Below are 24492 nucleotides of genomic sequence, written 5' to 3' on the forward strand. Positions count from 1 at the left end.
AGATTTGTCAGACTGTCAGTACTATATGAGGGCCATTTGAAAAAGAGCAATAAAACATTTTTAAAAAGAAAAAGGAACGCAGTTCGATTAATACTGAAACTGAACTTTATTCAATATGAAATATAGATATTATCTATGTAAAATTAAGTAATTTTAATGAAATATACAATTTAATACTGATAAAACTGAATTATGAAGTTAGGAAACAAAGAATTAAAAAACACCAACGATAAATAATTTTAAGAATGAAAACAAACGATAAAATACAAAAAATTGAAATCAAACAAATAATTTAAATACAAACAAATAATAAAAGTTACTAGTGCAGAAATATTTTTTAATTTAATCTAGAGAAAAATCACATGGGTTGAATGTTATTTTTTTTAACTTTAGAGATTATTCGGTTTTCACCTTGCGTGTTTATTTCACAATGTTTTATCATCGAATCTTGACTTTTCCTTTATTACATCCTCAGGCCGAAAATGATGTTAACATACCTAAAAACATAATTAAAGAAAAAATTCATACCATAATGTAAACTATTGCTAAAATCTAAACATTTACAATAATAATAATCACAGTGTAGTATCTGTTCTGATGCTACAATTCATTTCTCTGTCCTCAGTCAGTGGAGGAGAAATCCTTCATGACCGAGACAATTTTTATTTTATTTCTGTTCCTATCCAGAGTACCCCTTTTTGGGGAGCTAAATTTTCCCGCATTAAAAACCGACCTTGTGTCTAACTGTGCTCTCATGGCGAGGCAAGTAAATAAATTAAAAAATATATATTTTTGACAAATATTCTCATGTAAAAATTATTTGTTTATAATTCTAAAAAGAAACAATGAATTTTGATATATAACGCTCAGTCATGGCTAATTTCATTAATAGCCGCGTGGTGAATAATTTTTAAACCAACTTTAGAAAAAAATATAGAACTTTAAAATATTTTGGACATACTCAATGAAAGGTTTTATTTATTACTAGCAGGGGTACCCGACGTTGCCCGGGTGTTTAGAGGTGTGTGTGTTGGGGGAGGGTAGATCAAAACAATCCTGTTTAAAAAAAAAAAAAGACGTTGGCCGGGTGTTTGGAGGTGTAAAAGAAAAAAAAAAGTTTTAGTACGAAGGTAGGCTCGAACCCGAAGCCTTAATGCGAAGTTGGAAACGAAAGGGAAAAAAACCATGACACCTACCCATCTCAGCCACGAGGGGAGAGGAAGTGAAAGCTGTCTTAATTGAACGTTTATAAAGTGAAATTGACAGGTGCGAGAAAGTTAAGTCGTGTGATGTTTAACCTTATTAAGGTCACACATCACGCAATTTGTGCTGCAAGCCAGTTTCTGTTTCCCCCGCCCCATCATTCGCTTTTTTATACTGAAAAGCGTAACGAAGACGCGCCGATCAAAAAAAATCTCGAAAATAGGGCGTAAAAGTCAGGCAAATTAAACACACACGACCCCCGTTCTTAAGTCGTAGATATTATGATTTAGAAAGTATATAAAAAGTTTTAAGAAGGAGTGAGTTGACCAAGCACCCCCTGGAAAAATGCGTTTTGTGGACATACTAACACACATTTTCGCTTTTATATATATATAGATTGAAAAGAACATTTTGACAATTATTCTCATGTAAAAATTATTTGTTTATAATTCTAAAAAGAAACAATCAATTTTATTATATAACGGTCAGTCACGGCTAATTTCATTAATAGCCACATGGTTCATAATTTTCAAACCGACTTTAGAAAAAAATATAGAACTTTCAAATATTTGGACATACTTAATGAAAGGTTTTATTTATTACTAGCGGGGGGTACCCGGCGTTGCCCAGGTGTTTAGAGGTGTGTGTGTGTGTGCTCAAGCGGGGGGGGGGGTCAAAACATAAGAATAAGCGAAGTAAATATTTTTAAATATTAAATATGTTAAAACTTTTAAAAAATCGAAAAAACACAAAAAAAATTAACGTAAGGCAAACAAACGATGTTAAATGTAAAAATCAGAAAAACGAAAACAAAAAAGAAAACGCGAATGTGATGGAAAAAGAAAAGAAAAAAACGAACGTTAAAACTTCTTTAAAAAATCTGAAAAATAAAAACAAGAAAAAACATAGAACGTGAAAAATGGCTTAAATAACCCTGTTTCAATATTAAAATTTAAAAAATGAAAAAAAACAAAAAAGATATCTCACACCACGATTCGAACTTACAACCTTTCGATAATGACACTGCCTCTAAGCAACGGAGCTAAAACGACGTTGACGAAATTGGATTGGGTTTTTTAATATTTAAACTAAATCATGTTCTGACGTCATTCGCGCATGCGTAGAAGTGAACTTGTCATCAGAGGACGGTTTTGCTACACCCTCCCTGTAGAAAACTGATGATTTTAGGGTGAACGAATTAAGGTTTTTGGCCAATTTTTCAATATTTGTCGGACGATGGTTAGAACTTTAAAATGATATCTATCTGGCGAAAATCCATGACCTGTGTCAAAAGTTTTTGCCAGACATACAAACACACATTTTCGCTTTTATATATATAGACAAGCGGGGGTACCCGGCGTTACCCAGGTGTTTGGAGGTGTGTGTGCTGTTAAATAAAAAAAGAAACTGGGGAGGGGAGCCCGAAGCCAGCCAGAATGAGTTACTGAAAGATGTTTGAATTTATTTAAGTAAGAACCAAATTGACAGGTGTGCGCACGGAAGTCGTAGAGCGTTATGACGATGCAAGCAATAGCTATTCAGCAACTGAGGTCAATGACCAGGTTTGTTTGTTATAAGCGAAGTGAAAAAAGAAAACATAAAAACGTACGGTAAAACTTCAGCGGGGGGGGGGGTAATCAAAACATTGAGAAAAAACACAAAAAAAACTAACGTAAGGCAAAGGAACGATGTTAAATGTAAAAATAAAAAAAAAAAGAAAACAGAAAAACGAACACGTGAAAAATGGCTTAAAGAAGCCTATTTCGATATTAAAATTTAAAAATTCGGTGGGTACCCGGGTGTGTGGTCGGGGGTGGATAAGCGAAGTAAAAAAAAAACAGAAAAACAAACGTTACGAGAAAAATGGCTTAAATAACACTGGTTCAATATTTAAATTTAAAAAAGCGAAAAAGAAAAAGACATCTCACACCACGATTCGAACCCAAAACATTTAGATAACGAACCAACGCGCTAGCCAACTGAGCTAACGCGACGTACATGAAATTTAGTCAGTTCTTCAAGTATTTAAAATAAATCAGGTCATGACGTCATCTGACGCATGTGTAGAACCGGCCATCGTCACGAGAGAACCGTTTTTGTTTACATAGTTTGATACTGAGTTTGTGAATTTTCGTTGTGTCTGTCGAAAGTTTTTAGCGGACACACATACAAACATACATACATACACACATTTTCTCTTTTATATTTATAGATTAAAAAAAAATTTTGACAATTATTCTCATGTAAAAATTATTTGTTTATGATTTTAAAACCTGAAACAAAATTAAATTTTCAACCTTCCTGATAGACTTTTTAGCCTTATAAGAAAATAAACAGTTAAAGATATCAACTTAATAGTTGCTGTATTAGCAATAAATTGTATTGTTTCTTTAATTTATATTAACAATGTTATCAAAAGGTATGAAAGTACTTGAATACAGTTCTAATTAAATACATGTTTAATTATTAACAAATAACATCACTTACTTTACTATATTTGGCTGGAATAAAATTTTCCCTTCTAATGACACGTATCCAAGTTGAGAAAATTTAGGATAAGAAAATATATATACTTTGGGGCCTTTTTGATAATTTCCCGGGAAATTTTGTAAAATGCAAGAATACACCATGTTAGACAGCAAACTGAAAACTAGACGAAACTGCTGCTGATAGCCTAGATCATATCTCTACAAGTGGATCTGACGAGCTTTTCCATGCTTTTGCTCTGCTGCTTTTGTATATGTCCAAATTTTCTTTTGTTGAACTAGTTTTGAATTTTCTCAAGTTAGCACTGTTTCATTATTATTCATATGTGGATGGTAATCGATGAAATACAATTAACATCTGTTGGATCATTGCTTATTTATTTAGGGCAACAAACTACAATGAGGTGTGTAAATCTTAATTAGTTCCTCATGCAACATTTTCATTTTTCTGAAAAACAAAAAAATTAATTAAAGATCTAATAAAAGGCAACAGACCAAAATAAAATACTGACCTAGACATTCATTGGGCTTGACTACCCTCTTGCCCAACAGAGATTACTCTGCCCTTTTCACTTCAGATTCAATTCACAATGTATTGTCCTTGAACCTAGCTAGATTTCTTACTAGTTTTCCTGACTGTGTCCTCCTCACTCTTTCTGGGTTTGCTTTTAACGGAGATAGTGTTGGGCTCAGTTTTTCTCTATCATCATTTTGCTGTTGAGATGTCTGGGGAGGGGGGCACACATCTCTTCTGTATCTGGTCCCACATTCACAGGTACCTCACTATGCAATTGGTATGACTCTGTGATGGTGATGGGTGTTCTTCTGTTGTTTTTTTTTTTTTTTTCAAATTTACTCTATTCCATCAATACAGCTCTCCATTAACATTGACATGGTATGACCTCTCATCCAATCATACAATGGCTTTCTTTCACTTTTTCTGACTTTTTGTTTGGTTTCATTTGTACCATATCTCTGGGGTGCAAAGGTTGGAGTGGTTTTACTTTGTGATTGAAGTACTGTTCTTTCTTCCTACTCTTCCACTTAATCATCTTGTTTACATTTTTGGGTAATTCTGGTTTGACTAGATTCTCTCTGATTGGAAGAAGTGTTTTTGTTCTTCTGGATATCAATTTCTGTGCTAATGATAACAGATCTTTAGCTGGCGTATTCTTGTGATCCAGCATCGCTAGGTATGGATCAGCTTTATCATCCATTGCTTTCTGGAAGAGGTTCTTTGTCATCTTTACTGCAGATTCTACTTTTCCATTTGCCTTGCTTTTGTAAGGACTGATAGGTGTATGTATAAAACACCATTTTCTTGCAAAGGTTGAAAATTCCTGCCTACTGAACTGGGGTCCATTATCAGTAATGTTTCATTCCGTAAAGACCACGTGCTCCATTGTCTAGAGTGTTTTAAGTCTTACGACGGAAAGTATAAACACTTCTCCAAAATCAAAACTCTGAAGACAGTTTGTCATTAAATCAACAGGTTTATTGAAAATGAAGAAGATAAAAACTGAAAACAGAAAGAAAGAATAAAATAGAATTAGCGTGAAATTTATTATAGAAGGGGAAAGCAGAAAATGCTTAAAAATACGTCGAAATTGAATAAGTCCAAAATACTAACGAAATAGAAAGTAAGAAATTAGTCAAAGTCCCAATGTGGAAACTAAATAAAGGAAAAACTTACAGTGAAGGTCTGGCATCGAGGAGAGGAAGGTAGAGGCGGTAGCAGCTAAACCCTTGTGGCCGTCAACCCATGGAAAGTGAAAAAGGCAAGCCCCGGTGTTAGCGGTGAAGGGTCACAAGTTGTCCCCTTCAAAGAAAGGGAAAGATGAGGGGCAATAAAAGAAAGACTGTTAGTCACAACATTCCCTGCCTGGCGTTCGACACATCACTGAAGCTGTGATGAGGAAGGCCCATAATGGTACGAGTCTGACTGTGATCAATGTTAGAGTATGAGAAGGACAATTTCTGTAATGGGTCTCAGTAGGTTCCTAGTACCGTCTTTCCTGGACATCTTGACCTCCACCTTTCTGACGTCTGCACTACCTCCACCTTCCTGACGTCTGCACTAGGGAAAACATGAGTGACAAGCCCTAAGAGCCATAAACCTCTTTCTGTCTGTCTTTCAACTGCACTATGTCCCCTTCCTTAGGATTACATTCCTTTGAAGTCAATTTTGTCCGTGTTTGGAGTGAAGCTATGTAGGCTTTCCGCCATTTTCCCCAGAATGTCTCTGCCAGGTGTTGAATGTATTTCCACTGGCTTTTTATGATATCTCTTGGCCCAAATTCAACTCCATGGATGAAATGTTCTCCTGATTTTTGAGTTAGGAGGGTGGCAGGAGTGATTATGCAGAGGTCATTTGGATCTGTAGATACCTCTAGGAGAGGTCTGGCATTGCTAATAGAGGTAACCTCTGCTAAGAGGTAATAGGCAGTTCATGAGTCAACCTCTGTTTGTGTTCCAGCAATATGGAGTCCAAGATTTTCTTTGTCATGCTGATAATCCTTTCTCAAGCCCCTTCCATGTGGAGAGCATGGGGGGAGGGTGAACAACTAGGTGCAGCCTTGCTCCCCCAAAAACCTTTGGATGGTGTTAAACTCTAGGTTGGATTTTATACCTAGCTCCCTGCAGGCTCCTATGAAGTTGGTACCGTGATCAGAGCTTATGTTCTTAGCTGGTCCCCTGATAGAGAAAAAACGCCTGAAGGCATTTATGAAACTTGAGATGTCTAATGATTCAATCACTTTGATGTGGACACCTCTGGAACCCATGCATGTGAATATCACTGCCCAATGTTTGCTGTTGACAAAGCCACCCCTTGTTCGGCATGCGGAAATTGTCCAGGGGCGAAAAACGTCTAGGCTGATGCTAGTAAAAGGTGGGTTGATCAGGAGGCGATCAGCAGGAAGGTCGGCCATCTTCTGGGTTTGGGTAGTGCCCCGCAGTTTTCGGCACATAACGCAATGGTTGATGGATTTACTCATGCACCTCCTGCCACCAACAATCCAAAATCCAGCTGCGTGAATGGTCCCCTCAGTAAAAGGGCGCCCTTGGTGTTTAATCTGTGCATGGTAGTGTTGCACAAGCAGCAACCCTACTATTTCCCAGGAATGATGATGGGGTGCTTTTCATCTGAAGGGATTTCTGCTCTGGTTAAGTGTCCTCCAACTCGCAGAAGGCCACAGTCGTCCAAAAAAGGGTTGAAGTCTTTAAGGGGGCTCTCCTTGGAAGGTTCTCTCTTGTTTCTTATTCGTGCTAAGTCCTCAGTAAAGATGTCCTCCTGGACGACTTGGATTACCACGTTCTTTGCCTGCAGGAGCTCTGTAACGGTGTGTGCTCGTTGGCAATGGTGCCGCTTGGTGCGCTCATCTTCTGTTGGGTCTCGCATTTGATGGAAGGTATCGACAATGTGGATAAAGTTGGTTAAAGCTCAATTTAGAGATAACCAGGTAGAGAACCCTTCAAAATGCTGGGATTTGAGTCGCTTTTTTGTGGAGGAAGCGTGAACACCCATGGCCGAATTTCAGTATCTGAATCGGGTCTCTTTCTGAGGTTGCGGATCAGCGTAGTAAGCCATCTTTCAGCTCGTGTCCTGTTCTATGGAAATTGGCATCTTGGGGTCTTGAAAGCAACCCAATTGTGGCTGTCCCTTTTGACTCACTGTTCCATGATGTTGAGAAAAGTAGTATCCTCGATGGAAGGGGCTACCTTTTCGTCATCCTTGGTCTGTTGGAAAACATTGTGACACAAGTGTCCTTCTTTGTCGTGGGAAGACTTATAACTCAAATCTTCTTTATAGACTTCCTTAACTTGAAGTGTGTTCGGGCAGGGCTCAAAAAGTGTGGGTTGTCCTCCTTCGCTGATAAAGGTGTGAAGGGTGCTTATTATGGGAGGATTGTGAGTCCTTTCTAAACAGATGTTACCCACTACAACCCAACCGAGGTCCAATTTATGTGCATAGGGTGTATCGTGGAGACCGTTGATTTGCTTATGAACCTTGTGCACCCTTATGATGTCGCGACCTAACAGAAGCATTATTGGAGTCTCTGGTTCCAAGGAAGGGATGAGATGGGCTATTCATTTTTAGATATGGGTGATGGAGAGCTGTCTCAGGAGTAGGAATGTTAGCTCTGTCGTCTGGTATTTCATCACATTCAATGAGGTTGGGGAGTGGAAGGCTTACTTCTCCGTCAACAGATCTCACTTGAAACCCGCTTGCCCTCCTTCCGGTAATTTTCACTGCTCCAGTACATGTTTTCAAGGAATATGTTCTCTTGAAATTTCTCAAAAAAGTCTGAATGCACTAGGGACCTGTTGCTCTGTTTGTCTAGGATGGTGTATATCCTTTTTGCCTTGTCTGGCCTTCCTGTTGGATGAACATAGACGACGCTGATTTTAGAGCATGATCTTTCTGAAAGGTCACCACCACAAATCTGAGTACACTGTGATAGCACCCTGGTATGCGGATCGAGGTTCTTCTCCCTGCCGTGCTTCTTGTATTGTGGTCCAAGGTGGTGGCCCTGGGTGAAGGGCAGTGTTGTGCTCCTAGTTGTTGCACACATCACATGTCATGTCAGTCCTGCAGTGTCTTGCCTTGTGTTCTATGGACAGACAGCATTTGAAACAGATTCTCTGCTTCTTGCTCCTTCAAAGACTTCTCACGAAAGGCACAGCATTCCAATAGAGAATGGGGAGCTCTCTGTAGTGGGCAGAAGCAAGCCAAGTTATTTTGGTCATTTTGACGTTTGTAGTCGGATGATGTTGGGGAGACCTCAGTCCTATTTACGGATACCATTCTTGTCCTGTTTCCATTTATAAGGAGTCGGCCTGCTACTGAGTTGGTCTTGAAACTCGGGTCATTTCTGATTTTTGCCTGCTGCTTGACGAACTCCACGAAGTCTTAAAAGGGAGGGAAAGAAACCTGGTGTTGGTCTTTATATTTGGATCCAATGGACTGCCATTTTTCCTGTTGTGAGGAAGTTGTGGTTATCAAGGGTTTGCGTCCTTGGGCAGTGTCCAGGACAGCTAGGCCGCAAAGGTTCTCATCTTCTCTCGCTGACTGGAGCTCCTCCAGCAAATCTCCATACTCTCTTTCGAGAGGTCTCAGTTCGTCAGCCTGGGAAATCTTCCACATGTTCGAGAAGTGCCTTCAGGAGCACCATAACACTCCTCGAGTCATTCCCATATGTTTGACAAGCCTTTTGCCAGGTTGTTTATATGCACCACCCTTATTCTCTTAGCGTAGCTGCTGGATTCCTTGCCACTTTATCAGAAGGTCCATCTCTTCATTAGGAGTGAGACCAAGTTCCTTTATAATGTGCCAGTATAACTATCTCCACACTCGGTAGTCTCCTGGTTTATCCCTATACTGAATTAACCCAGTAGTGAGGAGCTTGCATCAAGTGAAAAGCTTCACTAGGTCGGATGAGTGCTGGCAAACGTCCCTCATTCCATCGATTAAATTATAGTTTACTTCAGGATGTCAAGTGGGTGAGTGATAATTTTTAATCGTGGGAGCTGTTTCGATATGTCCGTCTGAGCTCCCTGGCCTATCAGGGGGAAGTTGGTTTCCATATTTGAGCCGACCGTAGAGGTGTCCTTGACAGATTTCTTCATGAAGAGGTTGGTGGGATTCAGTCATCTCTCGTTTCGGTTGATTTATCTGGTCGGTTAGGGATACAGTCGAGTTTTCAGCTGCACTGTTCATTTAGGCAGCTTCCTTCGGAGCCTCTGTTTCAGCCACAGCAGCAGCTGTCTCCTTTAGTTTCTCCAATTCCATTTTTATTTTTAACTCTCTTTCTGCAAAGAGGAGTCATGTTTTGGCTGCCTTGGCTTTAGCTTGGCCAGCAGCAACGGCTGAAGAGACGGCGGCAAATGCTCTACTCAAAGACCACGAGATGTGGGATGAGTTGAACCAGTGGAATTTGTAAGACTGGCTGGATTTGTTAAAAAGTTCTGAAGCTTGCTTCAATCCTACTTGGTTGACTTCGCTTTTTTACTGTTCCGTCTCGTAAAAACCACGTGCTCCATTGTTTAGAGTGTCTAGTCTTATGACGGAAAGTATAAACACTTCTCTAAAATCAAAACTCTGAAGACAGTTTGCCATTAAATCAACAGGTTTATTGAAAATGAAGACGGTAAAAACTGAAAACAGAAAGAAAGAATAAAATAGAATTAGCGTGAAATTTAGTGTGGAAGGGGAAAGCAGAAAATGCTTAAAAATATGTCGAAATTGAATAAGTCAAAAATACTAACGAAATAGAAAGTAAGAAATTAGACAATGTGGAAACTAAATAAAGGAAAAAAACTTACAGCGGAGGTCTGACGTCGAGGAGAGGAAGGTAGAAGCGGTAGCAGCTAAACCCTGTGGCTGTCAACCCATGGAAAGTGAAAAAGGCAAGCCACGGTGTTAGCGGTGAAGGGTCACAAGTTGTCCCCTCCAAAGAAAGGGAAAGATGAGGGGCAATAAAAGAAAGACTGTTAGTCACGACAAGTAACTACCTGATCTGGTGTTCCATGTCATGCAAAATGGTGTTTAAGTTTAGTGATCACCATCTTTGCCAGTGTAGTTGAAAGATAATCCATTTTCCAGAAATTGATTATGTAATCAACTCTGCAAAGAGAATCCCTATCTGCAAACTTGAGGAGATCTACTTCTACTTTTACCCAGAGTCTCTCGGGAATCTCATGGACCGGATTGGCTACCTCATGTTTTCTGCATGTGAGGCATTTTAAAACAGTCTTTGATGTCATTTCGCCATTGCAAACATTCTCTCGCTCTTCTGCAACATCCTCCAACCCTAGGTTTGTGGAATGCAATCTTTCTATCAACACAGTCCGCTGGGTAGTTGGGACCACTAGTCGGTTTCCTCTGGAAACTAACCTGTCTTGTAGTCATTTTATTCCGTATATTAAAATATGGCATCACCTCTGAGTCAAGATGTACTTTGTCTTCTGGCCACCATACCACAATTACCTGCTGCAACATCTGCATGCTTCTGTCTTCCTTTGTGACTGAGCGCAATTCCAGCAACCTTCCCTCTGTGACAAGAATATATTCAGTTTCCTTGACATTGTCGTCATCTATATATTCGCTATTCACTCCATGTATATATGCCCCTCATAGTGTATCTGCAAGGAACATCTTTTTGTCAGGATGATACAGAACAATCACATTGTAAACTTGTAACCACATCAACACATTTTGCAATCGCTTTAGGCATTTCTCCAATTCTTTTTTCATTATTGTTTCCAATGGCTTATGATTGGTCAACAATGTAAACTGTTGACCAAGTGTATAAGGTGAAACCGTACGCAGACTTTAGACTTGAGCACTAACAGACACAGAGACCAGATATGCATATCTAGTCTCTGTGTCTGTTAGTGCTCAAGTCTAAAGGTTAAAGGTTGATCTTGTAGCAATGCAGTTTCCATGTCTTTTTCACTTGCATCACACTGAATGACCAACTGTTTTTTGTGGTCATAGTATCTCAATACTGATGCTTCACTCACCATTTTTTTATTTTTCAAAAGTCTCTTCATGGATTTGTAACCATGTCCATGACACATGTGTTTTTGTTAAATTTCGAATTGGAGCCATCACGTCAGAAATGTGAGGTAGAAACTTTGCCAGATAATTCACAAATCCTCCCAATCGTTGCACTCCCTTTTATGTCTTGGGTAGTGCATATCTCTTATGGCTTTTACTTTCTCCAGGTCAAGATTTAACCTCTCACTGATTATTGTGCACTCCAAGAATGATGGAGATGTTTGTTGCAGATTCATTTTTCTGCGTTCAATCACATTCCACATTCACAACATCTCTGCAACAGTTTCTTAAGCGTTATGTCATGATTCACCAGTGCTTCCTCCATTATTTTCCTTTTATCCGACTACAAGAAGATCATCTGCTTTATTGATAACTCACTCCAAGTCAGCCACATTGCTACTGATTCAAGACAAGATAGGTGTGCCTGGACCCTAATGAGGTTGTCAGACAACTGTGCAATGTCATCAGCAAAAATCAGCCCCAAGTAAGGCATAGAAGTCCTCCTTTACAATTACTTTTTGCACACCCTAAAGAGAGCTTTAAAAAAGGCACTAGGTACATCGACGGAAAGAGCATTACAACAGTTTTTGTATAGGGTAACCCCTAATCCAAACATACCTATGGGATTCTCACCTGCAGAAACAATGTTTGTGAGAAAAGTCAAATCTGTCTTTGATAATCTAATTCCATGGCAAGCAAAGTTCAAGTAAACCATCTCGCTTCATAAAAAAATATTTCTGGCCTTGCAATAAAGTCCTTTTTAAAACCCACAAAAGCAACATTACATTTTGGGAAGTAGGAACCATTAAGCAAATAATTAGCGAACTGGTTTATATCGTCCAGGGACCGAAAAGCACCCACAAACGCTAAATGAACCAACTCAGGAAATGCCATTTGAATGAATCCAAGGAATCACCACAAAATAACTGTGAAGAACCAATCAACATAATATTCAATCACTTTGATCTTAGCCCGCCCCAAATTTCTCCAGAAGTGCAATGCTCGGGAAGAGAATTTATGCAACCACTTGACATAGATCCGGAAGAAGTATTAACAGTTTTATTTTTTTACACATTTTTTCAAAAAAAGGAAAACTCTTGTAAGAGGAATGTTGTTAGACAAAAACTTACCTGCATCATGAACTATTCCAGTACTATATTATAATGAGAGAAAACACTCTCAAGGGGCAGCATCATAATACCATAGAATCAGCAAGAGTGCTAGTAGTACGCAATGCTTAAAACTTCCTATATTCCACACCACCATATAGTAAGCTCTACTTACTCTTTATCCTATCCCTGTAACCTTTCGTTAATATATTTTTCTTACACCTAACTTTTCTTCCATGTTTTCTTTTAGTGGTCCCAAACCTTGGGTCCATATCAGGTATGGGTAGCTGGGCGTCGGTGGGCACGACCACAGATAGCCGGATTTTACTTGGTGCTGGAGCAGGTAGCTGGATGTCAGTGGGCACCGGAATGAGTAGTTGGATGTCAGTGAGCACTGGAACAAGTTGCCAGATGTTAGTGGGCACTGGAGCAGGTAGCTCAGCATTGCTGGGCACTGGTATGGGTAGTTAGGCATCATTGGGAACTGGTACAAATAGCTGGATGTACATTGGTGCTGAAGCAGGTAGCCAGATGTAAGTGAGCATTGGAATGGGTAGTTGAACGTCAGTGGGTGCTGGAGCAAGTAGCCAGATGTCAGTGGAACTGGAGCAGGTATCCAGATATCAGTGGGCACTGGAATAGGTAGTTTGACATCAGTTGGCATTGGAACAGGTGGCTGGGCATTATTGGGCACTGGTATGGGCAGCTGGGCGTCAGTGAGAACTAGTACAGATGGCCAGATGTTAATTGGTGCTGAAGCAAGTAGTTCGACATCAGTGGGCACTAGAATGGGTAGCTGGATGTCATTTTTTTTTTACTCAATCTTTTATTCACATCTGATAGATTCATGTTTAATATCAGTATTTTTAAAAAATATATTAATATAAATCATTTTGGAATACATTCATATTTTTGTCAGAAGTAAACAGTTGTTTTTATATTTTAATAGTCAAATTACTATTTAAAATATTTTTAGTAAATTCCTAATACATGAAACAAATATCTAATATTCTTATTTTGTTAAATAGGAAATTAATTTTTATTCACAGAAATAGTGAAAATATAAATTTAAAAAACTAATGTGATCACATTTTTCAGAAAATTTTTTAAAATATATATAATTTATTTATATGAAGCATTAATTGAAACATGTCTTAACTTTAACTGCCAGAAATTAAATAATACTTATGTCAGGTAAAATGCAAGTAATTAAAAAAATAGTTCAGAATGTTTTTATTAAATAATTTTGCTAATAAAATTTCATATGTGGGCATCTTATTTGAAAATGTATCATTATTTTTCAAATATAAAGATAATGTCATTAGTATATTTTCAATTTTATAAAAAAATTTATGCAAAAGTATAAATTATAATTTGAAATGAAATAATTTAAAAATTCCATATTTTTATTTTATTTAAAAAACCTTCCTGTATTCAGGGAAATTGGTGAGTTTGGGATAAAAGGCAAAATTTATTTAATTTGTCTATTAATTATGAATGTCTAAGTTGAACTAATTACTTAGAAATTAAAATGAAGAAAAAGAATTTGTTTGAGAATTAAAAAAAAATATTTTATATCTTTGTAAATGCAAAAAAAAAAAAAATAATAATAATATATAATTATTTGATTTTTGATAAAATTTGAAATGTTTTGTAATGTTAACGAGGGCCTCCAACTGATTTTTTTACAGTTTCAAATTTTGATGGAGTGAATAAGAAATTGTTTTCATATGAGATCTTTTTACATTGTGTTTTTCTTCATACAAAGTAATCATTTAAACTTGTTTTATTTTACAAATTTTCAACATTTTTAGGATTAAAATAACTCTACACTTATTGCTATATTTGTCTGCCATTAGAATAAGTTTATGAAAATAGCTTTTTATTTGGAGGGCATCAAGTATATTCTAAGACTTATTTCAAGGCAAAAATAGCATTTCGGAGATAAAAAGTGTGTTGTAATTTAAAATAATATTTAAACAATGTTACTAATAAATTTGGTGCTTTTAATTGATGCATGTACTTTTAAATCAATTATGTTTATTTAATATCATATTTTATATTTTAAAGTTTGATACAAAAGTGAAAGCTTGCTTTCCATCGATACATGAAACTGTTGAAAATGGAAAGAAAAAGAAATGTAAAGGATTCAAAGTCATTTTGGAAGACACTATATTATTTCCTGAAGGTGGAGGACAGGTACAGTATATCATTTTTTATTTTATTTTTTTCATAAACTGCATTTAGAGATTATATGCAAGTTATGAATTGGTATAAAGACTTGCGTCTTTAATGTTAAATCCTATTATGATGATATTTAGATTCTACTCAATATCATTGACTTAGATATGTAGTGATAGAGAAAACTATTGTTTGTTTGGTAAAAATTTTACTATGTTAACAAAACAGACTAATTTGACTGTCAGTATTTCATCTGCAACTATTTATTTTGAAAAATTTATTTATTTCTGAAAAATACTCCAATACTAGGCCATTCAAAGTGTTGGGAAGGAGGGGGTCCATGGTTATCTTTGTCACTGTACCTTATCATTATTCTAGCTAGAATCTTCAATCATCATAATACATTTACTCCAGGAATAATCCTACTAAAGATTCTCAAATCGATTTTATTTTTTAAATTAAATATGAACATAAATAAATAGGTTGTTTTTATTAAAATAATTTCATTCATGTGGAGTGGAGAAAAAACAAAAAAATACAAACAGATGTTAGGAAGACTCTCCCCAAACCATTTTAAATGGTAGACCTCCCACTGTTTTTTGGCTTGATGGGAACCAAAAACAAGCAGGTTGATTTCTAAATAAGTCTGAAATCTAGATGACAACAGAAAAAACATAAGGTTTGGGAAGTATGTGATGTCATTCCAAGATTAATGCAATTTGGGGGAGACTAGAAGTGAAAAGAAAAAAGGGTGCGGGCATCTTGGAGGTTTCCTATCGGGAGGAGGAGGAGGAGGAAGCATTCACTTGCTTAGCTAAGAAACTAAAAGGCTTACCTTAAAGGGTCTGGTGTCCAAGCTTGTTACTTTAATCTATCTTCTTTCAAAAGCTGTGTGATACAATCTTTTCTTATCACATCTTATCTTGACCTTCAATTGGTGTTTGAAGAACAGGATCAGATCCTGATCAGCAAAAGATTCACCTTTCAATTTTCATTCAGACACAACGTCCACACCACCATTCTCACTATGGCCAGGATCGCAAGAAACACCATCCGTTTCTCCCTGTCTCATGGTAACCTGTTTGATATTTTTACATTATTATACCTTGTAAAACTGATGCTAAAATATAGTATGACAAGATTTTAGAACAAATTCATCAATTTCTTACAGGAAAAATATGAATGAAAACATTTTAAAAATAAAAGATACATTAAAAAAATTATAAAAGCCTGCTAAAATTTATTGCATGTTGTTGCAAAGAAAAAAAGAGTACACAAAACCTCAGCTCACTGCAGCAGCATCGTCCGTCAGTACTTTCTGTAGACTCGTTTTCACCTCTGTCCCATCTGCTCCAATGGCCTGTTTTTATGAAAGACAGAGTCCTCCAAATTTGCATATGTGTGCCAGAGCACATGAGATTCTGCGAGACTGCATTGTTATGTAAGGCTGCAGGCGCCATCTTGGACTCTTTTCAGCATCATGACGCTGTGTTGGCAAAGTGCACACCAAGGCCGTTTAAGAGGTAAGCCTGCGTTCACACAATTTTCGCCACACTCCCGCCTGATATCATCATCACAGAGAGGACAGGGATTCAGTTGCCATTTTTTCGGGTGCTTTCGTCCTCGGTTTCAGGGTCGGTGAACCTAAGGCTACTAATCTCAGGGTCGCTGTCCGACAAAGTCGGCGTAATCCAGAATGATGGTTCACTGGTCTTGGATCCAGTCTCACTCTCATCGCCAAGTGGCGGCTGCGCTTGTGATGTCGATCCTTGATGTGATGGAGCACCCCGTCAACCCACACCGATTGCGGGCTGATCACCTCAGTAACACGCCCGGTTCCGTAGCGTGTGGTGCACACTGCGGTGGTTCTTAACCTAGATAACATCCCCCTCTTTGATACTCTCTCTCGTCGCCTCCGGCTCGGGCAGTGGGCTAGTTTCCATGGTACCTGTACAGTGCTTCGGCTGGCGCAGTAGAGGGTGAAATGTCATCCTTAGGGGTGACATTATACCAATAGACCACCTCAGGCACCTACCCCTTTCCTAGCTGCAATGGTTTTGACGGTCTTGTGGTTTCTCTCAATAATTCTGTTCCTGCTAGGCACATGGGCGCACTGAAATCGCAGACATATACCCTGTGAACTGTTTGAACTGCTCGGTAACAAAGGCGGTGCCATTGTCGGTCAGTATTTCAGAAGGGGGACCACGCTTGAGGAAGACACTTTCTAGGTCGCGAACAATGGCGGCTAGATAAGTACAATTTACTTTTTAGAGTGTCGCAATGACCAAGGGTTTATTGGATATCTGAAGGAAATACAAAAGAGTGTTATTTACATGGCACAGACGTGCATATCAAGCAAAATGAATAGTAGTCCTCTACTCCCCCTAAGTCTTTGGTACTGTAAGTGGCGAAGACTGAGTGGAGATAAAATGCACTTAAATGTGCCTAAAAAGTAACTGAGGTTATAGTCTTTGGAAAACTAATCGCTTTTCAATATGGGAGCATGGTGTAACAGACACTTTGCTTCGAAAAGTCACATGGTCGGGTCGCGTCATTGACGACACAGAGGTTGAAGTTCATGGCGACCAGCCTTGTTATGGGGGAGCAACCTGGCCAAGGACCGAGGGAGTTTCTTGGGGGTTTCCTTCGATGGTGTAGTACCCTGTTCTGTGGAGATATCCGGTGATGTCACTGGAGAGCCCGGGGGTAGATGACTCTCATTATGTGGCTGAGTGGGTCGAGGAGTTGTCGCTTGCTGTGGAGATGAGCCAGCTGAAATTAGCTTGCCTTGCGGGGCTAGCGTAGTTTTATGTTGGGAATCAGGACCAGCTGGGTTCGGGTAGTGCAATAAGAGGGGGCCAGGAGACGAGATGATTGGGCCCCTCTCCGCTACCGGTGTGTATCGACGGAGGAACTGCCTGTTTCTGAGTGTGACATGTCCGGAACCATCAACTCGTACCACGTATTGATGGAACTGACGAACTTCTATCACAATACCAGTCTTATCCCATTTGTTTGGGTAGGGCCCGACTTGGTTCTGGATTCGGACAGTGTCCCCAACGCCGGGCAAATTTTCATTCTGACTGCTCTTGATGTAGGTATCTGGTGAGATTGTCCGCAGTAACCGCAGGGTGGGTTGCTTAGAGAAGGGTGTCGGTTATACTGACGAGTAGAGTTCTGGTTGGAGGTAGTATTTGATCCACGATTCTGTAGACGACTCCGCTCTTGTCTCCTGTATGAGCTGGTAGCTGCAGCAGTAGTGGGCTCATTGCTGTTTATGAGAAGGCGGCCAGCAGAGCGCTTCCCACTTTCTTTGGCCTCGATGAGGGAGACAGTTTCCTCAAGCGATTGCTCTGCTAGTTGGGTTGTCCCAATATGTCCAGTCGGATATCATCGTCGTAGATACCCCGGATGACACAATCTTGGATCACGCTGTCACTGTAGCTAATTTGGCTCCCACAGTTTGTACAGCCCATCAGGTACTGACACACACCAGCCTGCCCTTTGAGCCTTGTGGCGAACGCACGAACCGGTTCGTCCCTGTCCTGCTTCATGCTTTGTAGTTGAACTCTTGCTACCACAACATTCTCTTTTCGTACAGCGAGAGTTTTTATTTTTTGTAGGACGGTTGTCTCGTCAGAATGTGCGAGAGATCCGAACGCCCTTGTGAGGTCTTTCCTCAAGGGGTCGTCACAGCACTCGAGGAGTTGAAACACTAGATCCGTTCCGTGTAAGTGGCAGGCGGTTTTGTAGTCGTCCCATCTCTGCTCAAAGTAGGCGAAGTCAGCACTTGAACCTGCAGCCGATACCGTGGGTCGCTTGACTTTCTCTGCCTTGGCTGGTGCTGCTGTAGCTGCGGCAGGTGCGGACGAGGGATGGGCCGTGTTGGCATGGATATCAATCAAACGGATGAGGATTTCCGGTGCCAGGTTAGCGTCAAAGGTTACTTCACAATCCGGGGCTGTGCAGCTGATTTGTGGCATCTTCTGGTTGCTGGTTTCCAGAAACTCTTGGTCATAGATAAGTACAATTTACTTTTTAGAGTGTCGCAATGACCAAGGGTTTATTGGATATCTGAAGGAAATACAAAAGAGTGTTATTTACATGGCACAGACGTGCATATCAAGCAAAATGAATAGTAGTCCTCTAGCGGCCAAGTCCTGCCGGCGAAGGGGCCACCACAATGCAAATCTAAACAGTCCGTAATCGATGAGCGTCAAAAAATGCCCGCCATTGTGGTGAGTTACATCCATTGCGAGCCTGTTCCAATTTCCTCTCACACTCAGTTTTCCCTTCTTCCACCGGACGGGTGCTGAATTGATCGACCGACAGGTTTTGCAGCTCCTCACAACAGATTTCATGTTCCTCTTCGACACATAGGGGTCGACCAGCCAGGCGAAGTAAAGGGTTCGGTTTACACCGGGGTGCTTGCTTTGGCAATGGACATCAGCAACATGGTCCGGGCTAAGCTGACGCCCCACCGTGGTGCAATTCACAGGTGCCAGTTCGTCCTCTTCTTTCGGCAGGTCCAGCCAATGGCGTGACACTCTGGTCAGGCGATCCACGCGATTCTGACAGGACTGCACCAGTGTCACATCTACGATCAAGTTGAATTCCTTGATGATCTCGGTCAGAGTAGCAAGTCGTCTCCGTATTAGCATTTCGGCCGATGCTTTCATTGTCAACCGTGCTTTCCTACTCAAGGCATCGGTTATCCACTGATACACGTACATAGAGTCTGTGATGATGTGTAGCACTTTGGCCTGCCACTGAAGTGCCAGATTTACCCCTTTGAGTGTAGCATCAAGCTCAGCCAGGTTTATGTGCCCAGCGTCATTTTCTGGCCAAAACCAGCAGGCATCTTCTACGATAAATCCGTCAACCGCCAGAGCAACGCCAAGGGCGAGTGAGCTGACATCTACCCAAACTGCAAACTCACTCCCGTTAATGCACCAGCTCCCTCGCATGGGGTCATCCTCGGTCACTCTGGCCACAGCTTCCACCAGCATGCTTCACAGGGCTGGATTGCGCACCTCATCATCCCATTCTGTTGACATGGAAGTCGAACACTGTTTTATGGCAGCCACAGCCACCCGGAGCCACCCACACACGGGGAAGTGTCCCACCAGTTTTCCGCAGACGGAAAAAATGCTCCCATGCGTGATGTTGGATGGAATTTCTGGGATTTCATCCACTTCTTCTCCAGCGGAGTCCATCTGCCTGCCGCTCACATGCAAGCCAAGAACTTTCGCTCCATCTTGCAGGCGCTCTGGCTCCTTGCACGACAGCCCGAAGCTTTCAAAGTGTTTTTTCACCGCCTGAAAAATATATGACGACGTAGATGACGAACATTATGACACGCTGTCATAATGTTCGGGGCCACGTTCAGGCCGAACCCCAGCCTGGTCAAACAATAGCGAGTCCTTTGATCTCAACCGACCGGAACGACCACAGCGATTTCTCGACGCGTATCTGCAGATAGGCTCTTCGCAGGTCGAGGATTGCTGAGTATGCCCCCTGCTACCGCCACTCCCTCAGTTTATGTGTGCAGACGTCAGCCCTGGCCGTGTGTAGATCGACGTGTTTATTTAATTCCCGGTAATTCATGACAGGTTGGACCTTCTGTTTATTCTCTTCTTGACGGCTATCAGGGAGATCAGCCTCCTTGGTGGCCCCAGCTCATCCTCTCCAGCCATTATCCATCCAAACCTGGAGTTCTGCTTTGTACTGCCCTTGAGCCACATGGGAGTGAGATACTCCGTCAGGCGATTCTGCAAGGACACTGGTGGCTGGTCGCCCGACCACTTCCAGGACACGGTTCACGCGTTTGTGCCCTTGTTGTATTCCGCATGGAAGTCGGGTTCATCAAGAGTGATTGCCATGTAGACCTGTTCCCTGCATTGGGAAAACCTCACATCACCGGCGCTGTCCACTGTAATTCCACCCAGCTGTGTAATAGTGTCCATTCCAAGAAGGTTCTATCGAAGAAGCTCCCTGTCGACCACCAGTGCCTTCGCAGCCACCTAGGGGCCATCGCCCATGCTTATATGGACAATGCTCATCTCACAACACACCAGCGAGCTTCCACTAATGGTTAATACTGGGACCTTCCGTTTCATCCATGCGGTGCAACATTTCTTATGTATAAGGGTTTGGGTGCATCCGGTGTCAACCAGCGCTGAGTGCCTACACCAATCAACTCGCACTGTCTTGTTCAGTATTGCTTTGGGGAGGGTGCTGGCACCGCGGCTTCCTCCTTTTTCCCATTTCCTGGCAATTCCATGCTACATGTCCTGGCTTGTCGCATCGGTGACAGCGTCTTCGTTTCTGTGCTTGATAGTCCGGGGTGTGCTTTGCACTGCTTCTGTAGTCTCTGGCGAAGTGGTTGGGGCTGCCACATTTGTAGCACCATGGGCTCTCTGTAGGCAATTCCAGTGCATCAACCACTGCCGAGACCTGCTCCATATCGTCCTTTAAGATGTTTCAGGCTCTAGCCAGCAACTCCTCCAACCCAAGCTCATTGAGCTTCGACAACGCCCGCAACAGCTGACTGGCGTCATCCGGGAGCCCAGACAAAAATGCGCATGCCAATATTCGGTTGCTTACACCGCCGAAGAGAGCAGCAAGCTTCTTCAGGTCGGCCAGGTAGACGTCCACAGTCTCCCCTGACCCAAGCCGACATTCAGAGAATTGCGTCCAGGCAACAAAAGGGTTCGCACCGAATGCTCCATACAGCGCTTGTTTTATCTGCTCCATTGTCGCCTCATCCCCGAGCTGCTGGTACATGGCATAAGCCCCCTTAGTGAGCCTCAATGGGATGACCATAGCTGAATCCTTAATTTTGCACAACCAGCAAATGTGCTCGGCCTTCTCCAGCCATTCAACCACCAAAGGACCAGCCAGTGATCCGTCAAACTCTGGTATCAGCTTCAGGTCGAATCTGTCCATGATAAAAATGTACGCTGAAATAGCTTGTTGTTGCAAAGAAAAAAATGAGTACACAAAACCTCAGCTCACTGCAGCAGTGTCGTTCATCAGTATTTTCTGTGGACTCATTTTCACGTCTGTCCCATCTGCTCCAGTGGCTTATTTTTATAAAAGACAGAGTCCTCCAAATTTGCATATATGTGTGAGAGCACACAAGATTCTGCGAGACTGCATTATTATTTAAGGCCGCAAGCGCCATCTTGGACCCTTTTCAGCATCATGACGCTGCGTCGGCAAAGCGCACACCGAGGCCGTTTAAGAGGTAAGCCTGCATTCCCACAATTTTCGCCACATTGCACAAATGCTCATTTCTTTTCAATCATTCTTAGCAGCCTATTCTAAACGTTTGATGTTAGATTTGTAATTTTACTGGCTGATAAATTGTTTGCAGCCACTTTAACTGCCTCCAAGAGAGTAGACAATGCATTGTGGATGTGTTCTTGGCAGTTTCCCTTACTCTTGCTTCTCCTAATTTGTCCCTCAGTCCTCGTTTAAAGTGAGTGATTTTTCTGACAAAGGGAGAAGTAAAAGCTGTATTTTAGGTCGGCAGTCCTTTTGTGTGAACAGTCGCTTGAGATGCCCGAAATTTTCTTTTTCTATTTCTATCCTTGTAGCCATGTCACTAATAAGGGTGCTGGAGTTAAACATTTTAACTGGGCTGACATTATCTTCCTGATAGTCAATGACCCAAACTTTGGGTTTAACCACTAAGGAGGCCATCCTATCAGCAGGTGCAAAGTACAGGGGCTGCTGTATTGCTATTTAGTGAATGGATTCTGGACCATGCAGTAGCTTCTTGTTGGGTTTCTCGATGCCATATTAGTGGTTAATGTTACAGCTTTATCTTATGGTCTACAAAAATATTTCTTTGTTAAACGAAGTTTATCAACCTGTTCCACAAATCCCAAAACTCCATCATGAAAAGTCTCCAGAAAGAATACAAGAGAGAAACTGATGGTGTTTCTTGCCATGCTGGCCATAACAGTGTGGATGTCGCATATGAATGAGAACTGAAGGGTGAATCTTTTGCTGATCAGGATGTGATCACACTCTTCAAACATTAATTGAAGGTCAAGATCAGATGTTATAGGAAAAAATTATATCTAACATAGACCGGATCTCTTTCTCCAACATCAAGGGTCTATATTCCAGAAGTTGAAATCCAGTTACAGGAGACCAAAAGAGACCTGTTTTTCCTAAGCAAAACTGGCATTGAACCGACTGTTTCCTTAGATGAGTCTGTGATTAAAAGATACTATAACTTAACATCAAAATCTGACCCCCAAGATCGCCGTAGGCCTGGAATATGTGCCTACATTAGAGATAGGTTTCCATGTGGTATGGACATCTCCAAAGAAGACTCTAAATTGACCTATATGTGCTTCCGGATTGCACTTGCTCACAGCACTGCGTTCATATTTCCCCTCTACACAGCAGGGAAGTTACTAAATGCATCTCAGAAAATTTACCACATCTTATCTGTTCATCCCTCAGCTAACATTTACACCTGTGGAGATTTCAATGTTTGCAGTATGGAATTGTTAGCCCACTCAAACAAGACAGATCATGAGGGGAAGTTGTTTCATGATTTCTCCATCACTTATGACCTAACTGAGATTTTTCAAAAACCCACCCATGTGCTCAACACTGATGGTCAGTATGCAAGTCTCCTAGACCTTTTTCTTACAATTTCACTGAGCTATGTTCATCCTTCATTCTGTCTCCACTGTGATAAAAACAAAATGTAATAAGTTCTCAGATGTACCTCTCCATCATACGGCTGACTGGGATAGCTTCCATACATTTATATCAGATATACCTCTACATCCCATGTTTAAAATGAATGTGTCCTTTATAAGTATCAAACCTGATGGAATGGTTAATTGTCGGTATAGACCACTTCATACCCTCCAAATAATTCCAGCAAAAACCTAATAGCCAGCCGTGGTTCTCTCTAGAATGTGCTGCTGCCATTGTGCACAGAAATCACTTTTTCCATTGCTTTCAATGAAATAGATGTACTGAGACTAAAGCCACCTTCAGGACTGCCAGCAACTACTGAAAAAGATTGATAAAGAATATGATAGAGTTGTATGCTCAGTCTGTCAAGTCCAAAGTAGCTGAGCAGAAGTTTGGTTTTTGGCAAATAATAAACAGGGTCTTGAACAGAAGCATGTGTTCTATCCCAACCATCATCTATGGGCTTGACTTCATCAGCATCAGACAAAGCCAAACTCATTGTCAAGAACTTTGCAGATATTTCTACTGTATGCAATCAGGGTCGCCAAGCCCCTGTATTTTTTCCTGTGTCTGAAAACACACTATGCGACATACAAATATCTGTTCATGATGTTGCCAAACTAATCAAAAATCAGAACTAGCTCCCATACTTACAAAGCTGTTTCAGCATTGTTTTAAGGAGAATTGCTGGAAAACCTTATCAATATGCCCCGTATTTAAAAATTCAGGTGATCGGTCATTTTCCTCTTAATACAGACCAATCAGTCTCCTGTGCATCATGAGTAAGTTGCTTGAATCTGTGTTAAATAGAGAAGTGGTCAGCCACCTCAGCAATAATAAACTCCTTAGTGACATGCAATATGATTTCCATTCTGCTAGATCTACAGCAGATATTCTGACTGTTATATCTCATAGGATTAGCGAATCTCTCAACTGAGGCTTTGTTTCTAGGGCAATTGCTCTTGACATATCAAAGGTATGGCATAAAGGTATACTCCACAAGATCTCCAGTTATGGTATAACTGAAAATGTCTTCTCAATTATTAAATCATTACTCTCTGAATGATTTATAAAAGTAGTAGTTGATGGGTAGAAATCAGTAGCTCACAGTATTAATGCTGGTATACCTCAAGGTTCTATCCTGGGCCCAATTCTCTTCCTGATCTATATCAATGATCTTCAAAGTTATATTCTAAGATCATTTATGCTGAAGACACTACCATCT

The 24492-nt window shown here is 40.7% G+C and overlaps 1 protein-coding gene across 7 annotated transcripts in view; it reads left to right on the top strand.

Annotated features, from left to right (window-relative positions):
• Window positions 1-24492, top strand: part of LOC145284719 (alanyl-tRNA editing protein Aarsd1-B-like) — a 405535-nt gene that overhangs the window by 23722 nt on the left and 357321 nt on the right. For all 7 annotated transcript variants that reach the window (XR_013868868.1, XM_080133638.1, XM_080133636.1 and 4 more), the window contains exon 2: window positions 14430-14558. Coding sequence is in view for 6 of the 7 variants with exons in the window: in XM_080133638.1 (XP_079989764.1) it covers window positions 14430-14558 (129 nt within the window). In the remaining variant the exon portion in view is untranslated. The remainder of the gene's footprint in view (window positions 1-14429; window positions 14559-24492) is intronic.

Source organism: Euprymna scolopes, chromosome 9 (genome assembly GCF_053919585.1).
Source record: "Euprymna scolopes isolate OS-2025 chromosome 9, ASM5391958v1, whole genome shotgun sequence".
Taxonomy (NCBI): domain Eukaryota; kingdom Metazoa; phylum Mollusca; class Cephalopoda; order Sepiida; family Sepiolidae; genus Euprymna; species Euprymna scolopes.